At 39.9% G+C, this 9,902-nt stretch overlaps 1 protein-coding gene across 1 annotated transcript; it reads left to right on the forward strand.

The window, feature by feature from the left end:
* Nucleotides 1-7,422: 7,422 nt before the first annotated feature.
* On the forward strand, nucleotides 7,423-9,640 carry LOC139704725 (thyroid receptor-interacting protein 11-like). Its single transcript, XM_071608329.1, has 2 exons — nucleotides 7,423-8,965; nucleotides 9,081-9,640. Exons 1-2 carry the CDS (start codon nucleotides 7,423-7,425, stop codon nucleotides 9,638-9,640), a joined length of 2,103 nt encoding a protein of 700 aa, XP_071464430.1.
* The last annotated feature ends 262 nt before the right edge of the window (nucleotides 9,641-9,902 follow it).

The following is a 9,902-nucleotide window of genomic DNA, read 5'->3' on the forward strand; positions in this document are numbered from 1 at the left end:
ATGCAATGGAGGAAGGATAGCATCTTCAACAAATGGTGCTGGGAGAACTGGAAATCCATATGCAACAAAATGAAACTGAATCCCTTTCTCTCGCCATGCACAAAAGTTAACTCAAAATGGATCAAGGAGCTTGATACCAAATCAGAGACACTGCATCTGATAGAAGAAAAAGTTGGCTCCGATCTACATATTGTGGGGTCAGGCTCCAAATTCCTCAATAGGACACCCATAGCACAAGAGTTAATAACTAGAATCAACAAATGGGACTTACTCAAACTAAAAAGTTTTTTCTCAGCAAGAGAAACAATAAGAGAGGTAAATAGGGAGCCTACATCATGGGAACAAATTTTTACTCCTCACACTTCAGATAGAGCCCTAATATCCAGAGTATACAAAGAACTCAAAAAATTAAACAACAAGAAAATAAATAACCCAATCAACAAATGGGCCAAGGACCTGAACAGACACTTCTCAGAGGAGGACATACAATCAATCAACAAGTACATGAAAAAATGCTCACCATCTCTAGCAGTCAGAGAAATGCAAATCAAAACCACCCTAAGATACCATCTCACTCCAGTAAGATTGCCAGCCATTATGAAGTCAAACAACAACAAGTGTTGGCGAGGATGTGGGGAAAAGGGTACACTTGTACATTGCTGGTGGGACTGCAAATTGGTGCGGCCAATTTGGAAAGCAGTATGGAGATTTCTTGGAAAGCTGGGAATGGAACCACCATTTGACCCAGCTATTCCCCTTCTCGGTCTATTCCCTAAAGACCTAAAAAGAGCATACTACAGGGACACTGCTACATCGATGTTCATAGCAGCACAATTCACAACAGCAAGACTGTGGAACCAACCCAGATGCCCTTCAATAGATGAATGGATAAAAAAAAATGTGGCATTTATACACAATGGAGTATTACTCTCCATTAAAAAATGACAAAATCATGGAATTTGCAGGTAAATGGATGGCATTAGAGCATATTATGCTAAGTGAAGCCAGCCAATCCCTAAAAAACAAATGCCAAATGTCTTCTTTGATATAAGGAGAGCAACTAAGAACAGAGTAGGGAGGAAGAGCAGGAGAAGAAGATTAACATTAAACAGGGATGAGAGATGGGAGGGAAAGGGAGAGAGAAGGGTAATTGCATGGAAATGGAAGGAGACCCTCATTGTTATACAAAATTACATACAAGAGGAAGTGAGGGGAATCGGAAAAAAAACAAGGGGGAGAAATGAATGACAGTAGAGGGGGTAGAGAGAGAAGATGAGAGGGGAGGGGAGGGGAGGGGAGGGGGGATAGTAGAGGATAGGAAAGGCAGCAGAATACAACAGACACTAGTATGGCAATATGTAAAACAGTGGATGTGTAACCAATGTGATTCTGCAATCTGTATACGGGGTAAAAATGGGAGTTCATAAGCCACTTGAATCAAACGTGTGAAATATGATATGTCAAGAACTATGTAATGTTTTGAACAACCAACAATAAAAATTTAAAAAAAATAAAATGAAAAAAAAAAAGATAGTACACCATGCTCAAGCAGGGTTCATTCCAGGGATGCAAGGTTGGTTCAACATATGGAAATCAATAAACGTAATTCATCATATCAATAGACTTAGAGATAAGAACCATATGATCATCTCAATAGATTCAGAAGAAGCATTCAACAAAATACAGCACCCCTTCATATTAAAAAAAAAAATAGAGATAACAGGAACATATCTCAACATCATGAAACCTATCTATGCTAAGCCCCAAGCCAACATCATTCTAAATGGAGAAAAATTGAAAGCATTCCCTGTAAAAACTGGGACAAGACAGGGATCCCCTCTTTCAACACACAGTTCTGAAAACACTGGCCAGAGGAAATAGACAGACAAACATAGTTAAAGAGATACAGACAGGTAAAGAAGAACTCAACTTAGCAGTAATTGCAGACATGATTCTATATCTACAAGACCCAGAAAATTCCACCAGAAAACTGCTAGAACTAGTAAATGAATTCAGCAAAGTAACAGGGTACAAAATCAACATCCACAAGTCAAAGACATTTCTGTATATCAGTGACAAATTCTCTGAAAGGAAAACTACCCCATTTACAATAGCATCAAAAACTCTAAAATACTTGGGAATCAACCTAATGAAAGAAGTGAAAGACCTCTACAAGGAAAACTACAGAACACTAAAGAAAGAAATTAAAGAAGGCCTTAGAAGATGGAAAGAACTCCCTTGTTCCTGAATAGGAAGAATTAATATTGTCAAAATGACCATACTACCAAAAGCACTATACAGATTTAACACAATTCCAATAATGATCCCAATGACATTCCTCATAGAAAAAAAAGAAGAAATCATGAAATTCATCTGAAAAGAATAAGAGATCCAGAATAGCTAAAGTAATTCTTAGCAAGAAGAGTGAAGCAGGTGGCATCACTATACCAAACTTTAAACTTTACTACAAAGCAATATTAAAAAAAAAAAAAAAACAAAAACAAAAACATAGCATTGGCACCAAAATAGACCTGTAGACCAATAATACAGCATAACCCACATAATTAAAGTTATTTTATATTTGACAAAAGAACCAAAACATAAATAAAATATGAATAAAAGATAGCATATTTAGAAAATGATGCTGGAAAATCCATATGCAATAAAATGAAATTAAACAGATATCTCTCATCATGCAAAAAACTCAAAGTTGATCAAGGACCTAGGAGTTAAACCAGAGACACTGTAACTATTAGAAGAAAAAGTAGGCCAAAATGTCCATGATATCAGATTAGGCTTCAACTTCTTAATAAGACTCCTATAGCGCAAGAATTAATATTAAAATTGATAAATAGGGTGGATTCAAACTAAAAAAATTATCTCAGCAAAAGAAACAATCAATGAGGTGAATATAGAACCTACAAATTGGGAATAAATTCTTCCCACACATGTCAGAGCACTAATCTGTAGGATATATAAATCACTCAAAAATCTTAACACCAAAAACACAAATAACCCAATCAATAAATGGGCCAAGGACCTGAAGAGACACTTCTCAGAAGAAGATGTATAATCAATCAATAAATATATGAAAAAATGTTCAACATCTCTAGCAATTAGAGAAATGCAAATCAAAACTACTCTTAAGATTTCATCTCCCTTCAGTCAGAATAGCAGCTATTAACAATACAAACAATAAGTGTTGGTGAGGATGGGGGGAAAAGGCACACTCATACCCTGCTGGTGGGACTGCAAATTGTGTAGCGAATATGGAAAGCAGTATAAAGATTTCTTGAAAAACTTGGAATGGAACAACCTTTTGACCCAGCTATCCCAGTCCTCAGTCTATACCCAAAGGACTTAAAATCAGCATAATGTAGTAACGCAGCCACAACAAGGTTTACAGCAGCTAAATTCACAATAATTAAACTGTGGAACCAACCTAGATGCCTTTCACTAGATAAATGGATAAAGAAAATGTGGTAAATGTACACCATAGAATATTGCTCAGCATTAAAAGAGAATAAAATTATGGCAGTTGCACTAAATGGATGGAGTTGGAGAATATCATGCTCAGAAAAGTAAGCCAATCTTGAAAAACCAAAGGCCAAATGATCCCTCAGATAAGTGGATGCTGATAAATAATGGGGAAGGGGATGAAAATGGAGAAACTTTCATTGGGCCAAGGGGAGGGAGAAAAGGGGAGGAGAAATGGGGCTAGGAAAGATAGTGAATGAGATGGACATCATTAACTTAGGTACAAGTATGACTGCACATGTGGTGTGACTCTACATCATTTACAACCAGAGGAACAAAAAGTTGTGCTCCATTTGTTTACAATGAATCAAAAAGCTTTCTGCTGTCTTGTATAACTGATTAGAACTATTAAAAAATAAACTAAATAGAACACCTCTCTTCTTTATAAATTGCCCAGTCTGTGGTCTTCCATTGTAGCAATTAAAAACAAATGAAGACCCCACGGGCTCCTGAGAGAAGCAGAGATCAGGAGCTCAGGGTTGAGCACCAGAGCCAGACACACTATCTCTTGTGGAGAGCTTACTTCCTTCCAGACCCACGGAGAGAACAAACCAAGGCAATTCTTCCTGATGGCTGTTGGAAAGCAGGTCACTGGGAGGAACTATTGCTGGTACACTGTCTTCTGGCAAACAGGTTCCTTACCTCCCATCTTGTTCCTTTCATTCCCTTGTTATTAATAATCATATCTTGCTTTTCAAACCCCAAACCTAGCGCAGAATGTTATTCGAATAGAAGCTGCCATGAAGCTGCAGTATGAAGAAATGCATGACCTGACTCACTAGAGCCCTTGGGTAGAATCCAGGCTCCCCTGTCCAGGCTTCAGGTACTCCCCAGCAGGGGTCCAGGAAAGGCCCTAGTCTCAGCAAGGAAGGGTATGTTTGGAAAAAAAAAAAAAACTTGTTGCCCCTAGGTTTCAACTCTGGATGGACCAGCTCTATATGCCAGGGCAGTGCCATGCCACTCCATGCCAGAGCACACACTACATGCTGCCTGTAACCACAGGATGCACAAGATAGAGCAGAGAGCATCAGTGCTCCACAGGCTTTCCCAAGTTAGCAGATAAAGCAGACAGCCTGATATTTCAAAGAAAAGAGGATAAAAGCAACATTTCTTGTACACATCTGCTTTAAAATTATAGCTTAAATACTATGCTTAAAGTAAATAATAAATAAATAAGATTAGGACTTATTTATATAAAAAATTGAAAGTTCCAGTCTCATAAATAAGTCAAAGCCATATAAAGCCTAGTCTTAGAAATAAGTCAAGTCTATTCTTGTAGCAAGTGCATCTCAATGTACAAATAACAAAAGCACATTAGGTTTACAAGGCATACATGTGGAAAAGGATTCTCTGATATTCAATATTGTTCTCCCCAGCCTAGTAGTAATGAGCCCTTTTCCTGTTAGTTGGTGATGGTTTGATTTGGGAATCTGCATTTACATTCTTGCCTTCAGTGTGGTTAAGATGAATAGTATCCAATACATTTCATAATTTATTTGAAAATCTATATATAATGATTGATACTATCCTTATGAAATCATTCTTTCTTTAAAAAGATCATCTATTGATTGGGTTATTTGTTTTTTGGGTGCTTACCATTTTGAGTTCTTTATATACGCTAGAGATTAGTGCTCTATCTGATGTGTGAGGGGTAAAAAATTGCTCCCAAGATGTAGGCTCTCTATTCACCTCACAGATTGTTTCTTTGCCTGAGAAGAAACTTTTTAGTTTGAGTCCATCCCATTTATTGATGGACTCAATTAAATTAAAGATGTTAATTTAATTCTTGTGCTTTAGGAGTCTTATTCAGGAAGTTGGGGCCTAATCCCACATGATGAGGATGAGGGCCTCCTTTTACTTCTATTAGATGCAGAGTCTCTGGTTTAAATCCTAGGTCCTTGATCCACTTTGAGTTGTGTTTAGTGCATGGTGAGAGACAGGGATTTAATTTCATTTTATTACATAAAGATTTCCAGTTTGGGCAGCACCATTTGTGGAATATTACTCAGCAATAAAAGACAATAAAATCATGGCATTTGCAGGTAAACGGATGGCGGTGGAGAAAATAATGCTAAGTGAAGTTAGCCAATCCCAAAACACAAATGCTGAATGTTTTCTCTGATATAAGGTGACTGACCATAATGAGGTAGGGAGGGATGCGTGGGAGAATAGAGTAGAATTCTAGATAGGGCATAGTTGTGGGAGGGGAAGGGAGGAAGCAGGGGGTTAGAAATGATGATGAAATGTGATACACATCCTTATCCAAAGTACATGTATGAAGACATGAATTGGTGTGACCATACTTTATATACAGAGATATAAAAATTATGCTCTATATGTGTAGTAAGAATTGTAATATTTATTACACTGATTCCACTGTCATATACTAAAAAATATAAAATCAACAAAAAAGTCATCTTATTTGGTGTTGGGGAATAAACACAGGACGGCATAGCTAGTAGGAAGGGCTCTACCACTGAGATATACTCCCAACCCATTAAAAAAAATCAGTTGTGGGGTTGGGCGTAGGGCTCAGTTGTATAGTGCTCACCAGGTACACCTGAGGCACTGCATTCGAGCTTCAGCAACGAATAAAAAGAAAAATGTATTGAGTCCACCTAAAACTACAAATATATATCAGTTTTGACACCTTCCCGCACATAAAAAGTTATGTGAACTCAGCATGTTAGGAAGGGGTCAAAACTGACTTGACACCTGAAGAAGTTGGATGTAACCTAACTTTTGCTGTAAAGATATTAATTACCAACATAGAATAAGGTAAAGATTATAAGATGTTCCCTAAGTAGAAGACGCCTTACCAAGCAAGGTTATCTTGCTTCCCATTCCTCTATGTCTTTAATTTCATTTTCTTGCCTTGTGACATTAGCTAGCAACTCAGCAAGATGTAAAAAAGAAATAGTAGGAGAGGAGACACTTGATTGTTCCTGATCTTAGTGGGAAAGTTTCAAGTTTATTATCATTATGAATGTGGTAGGGATGATATGGCAGCCAGCACCCAGGTGGCAGGGGCAGCCTGCCAGCTGGGAAAACTTGCTAAAACTGGGCTAGAAGTCACCCAAGCCCGAGGGTGGAAAGTGGAGAGAAGGAGCCCAGGCCCCGCCCGGGTTACTGTGACACTGGAGGCTAGTCACTGGTGCAAGCCCAGGCCAGGCCTCTGCATTTCTAGGCAGATACCAACAGTTGGCATGAGCCCCACCCTGCGTGGAATTCTGAGTGTTTGGGTCATAATAGATGCGCCAGCATTCCAGGAGTTTCAGAACAGAGGTGGGTAGAGACAGAGGTGGTTTTCAGAGGTGGATAGAGACAGAGGTGGTTTTCAGAGGTGGACAGAGAGGGAGGTGGTTTTCAGAGTGGGTCTGATGGCTCACTGAAATTGGGCAGATGTCATCCTGGTTTAGAGGCCTAGGCTCAAGCTTGGGCCACTCCTTGGGCCAGGTGGGGGACAGCTTGGCTTCCCTCACCGGCCATATGTCCAACGTCACCAAGGACGAGGTTCTCGATGATTTCGAGGACGTAGAAGCAGGTTTACCTAGTTATTGGAGAAAGAACATTGAAGATACCAAATGGATGATCAGATATGACAATGAGAGACTTAAAAACTATTGTACTGACCTGGAAGAAAGGTATGCAGCATCCGAGCTAGGGATCCAACATCAGTCTGCAAATTACTGAAATGAACTGGCACAGAAAGAAGTCGAAATCAGGCAACTGAAAGCAAGACAGTTTGACCTAGAGGATGAGTTGTTGCAACTGAACTCAGCTGCCCAACCACTGCATTCAGGAGCTGGTGGTGTACCATCAACCACTGCCCCGTCTTCATTCGGTCATGACATCAGTCATGGTTCAGCTTTTCCCGGTGATGGCATGGACTTCAGTGACATCATTTCAGCACAACAAGAAATCAACAGACTGTCAATTAAAGTTTTGAGACTTGAATCCGAAGTCGACCGTTGGAGCACTATTGCTCAGGCACAGCAAACACATAATTCAGATCAAAGTGAAATCTGCCAACTACAAAATACTATTAAGCTACTTGAACAAAACCGAAATCAAGACCTTGATAATCACCAAGGTGAAATTGCAGTTTTGCAGAATGTACATCAACAGAAACTGGCAGAGATGAGTCGCCAGTATCGAGAGGAACTAAATGCCCCTGAAGAAAGAATTAAAAAACTTGAAAATCAGTTACAGCAAGGTGACTCGGGAGTAACAGTAACTGATGAGTCTAAAATCTGTGACTTGCAAAACACGATTCAGGTTCTACAAACTGAAAAACTAGAGTCTGCCAGGAAGATCCAAGAACTTGAGGATCAACTAAAAGACATAAATGAACAATTATCTTTGGCACAAAATGACACAGAGGTCTTGAAGAGAGAAAAAGAGCAGCTCAGTGTTGAAAAGCAACAAATAATGGAACAGTGTGAAACCTTGAAAGTGGAATGGAGTCAATTGCAGCCTTCTGTGATGCAGCCGAAAGATGAGGAAATTGGGAATTTGCGGAAATCCAGTGAACAATTAAAAGCCCAGTTGCAGGAAGACACACACAACACTCCAGCCGACAATTCTGATAGTTTTCAAATAACAAAAGTTCAAAGTCTTCATAGAGAAAACGCAAGTGAAAACAAAGACCTGTATCATTATGAAACTGAAAAAGGAGTGAAAGGAATCCAACAACGGGAACTTGAAATTCAGCTTGTAAATGAAAAGAGTAGATTTTTAACCAACCAGATTGATCAGCTGTCTGAAGATGAAGTTGGTCAACTCACTCAAGCTATCCCGCAACAAGCTCTTCAGGCTAAAACTTATTCAGGACAACTTGATATGATTCCACCCCAGCTGTTGGCTGCGTCATCACGTACCTCCCAGTCAGCAGAGGTCCAAGAGCTGAGACAGTCACTGCAAGAAAAAGAGGCCACCATTAGGATGCTCCAGGAAAATAACCACAGGTTGTCTGATGCAATTGCTGCTGCCACAGACAGAGAAAACAAAGAACATGAAGAAATGGATTCCGAAACTAAACAGCTCAAGGAAGAACAAGATGTGTTAACAACTTTACTGAAGGAGAAAGACCTCTTCATCCAAGTCCAAACTGATCAGTTTATTTCTTCCAATGAAAAGCTCACTGATAATGTGAATGAAAACGAGTTGTTGAGGCAAGCAGTAACCAACCTGAAAGAGAGAACATTAATTTTAGAAATGGTCATTTCTCACCTCAAAGGGGAAAATGAAAAAATGATGGAAACATCCCAAGAAAAGGAAATGGAGTATCAAGCATTACAAGAGACCAACTTGAAGTTCTCTGTGATCCTGCTAGAACAAGAGTACGAGTGCCAGTACATGAAGGAGCAAGCTCTTGCCTTTGAGCAGCTGTTACTAGAAAAAGAAGATGGCAAGGCTGGGGACCTCAGTCAGCTTTTAAGAGCACTTGAATCCATGCAGGAGAAGACCATCCTATTTCAGCAGGGGAGAGACCAAGTCACCTTGTCTCTAAAGCACCAACCAGATGGTCCACCGGACCTTAGAGCAAGAAGTTCAACACTTACGTGACAAAGAATTACACTTGAAGCAAGAGGTACAAAGCCTGAGGAGCCATCTTCTAGAATCAGAAGATTCTTACAGCCGGGAAATTGGGGCTGCGGAGAAGAGAGAGAGGAACCTGAGAGAGAAAGTCACACTATTGGAGGAAAATCTGCTCTCCTCTTCTAATGCAAGTTATCAAGCCAGTGTGCAGGTAGAGTCCCTGCAGAAACAGGTGCGTTTCCTCTCCCAAGAGAGGGATGAGAACGCACTGCAGCTTTCGCTCTACCAGGAACAAGGAAAGCAGTATGCCATGTCACTCACTAACCTGCAAAAGGTTCTAGAGCATTCCCAAGAAGAAGAAAAAGCTATGTATTCCACTGAAATAGAAAAGGAAAGACAACGTACAACCGAATGGAAGGAAAAGGCAGAAAATCTAGAAAGAGAGGCATTGTTATTACAGGAACGCTTGGATGAAGCCAACCGTGTGTTGGATTCAGCAACCACTCTTACACAACAGTTCCATCGAAAGGAGGAACAGATTGAACAAAGTGAGCTCCCATGAGAAATATTGGATGATGCACCAAAGGAATGGATGAACTCGGAAAATGGCACAGAAGGAAAAGTGGACAAAGCCCTAATGAGAAACCTGTTCATTGGGCATTTCCAGACACCCAAAAATCAGCGTCCCAAAGTGTTAAGATTAATGGGAAGCATGCTGGGCATTCAAAAGGAGGCAATGGAGCAGTTGTTGAGTGGAGATGATGGTGGTGTTACTAAGTGGATGAAGGGATGGCTTGCAGGAAGCTCCCAATGTGTCCCCAACA

The sequence above is a fragment of the Marmota flaviventris genome, chromosome 1 (assembly GCF_047511675.1).
Source record: "Marmota flaviventris isolate mMarFla1 chromosome 1, mMarFla1.hap1, whole genome shotgun sequence".
NCBI lineage: Eukaryota > Metazoa > Chordata > Mammalia > Rodentia > Sciuridae > Marmota > Marmota flaviventris.

Excerpts from the sequence above, each read along its gene's own strand:
- LOC139704725 (XM_071608329.1), top strand. The coding sequence starts at position 7,423 with ATGGACTTCAGTGACATCATTTCAGCACAACAAGAAATCAACAGACTG. Across the intron at positions 8,966-9,080 it reads TGGCAAGGCTGGGGACCTCA|AGCAAGAAGTTCAACACTTA; the intron begins GTCAGCTTTTAA and ends ACCGGACCTTAG.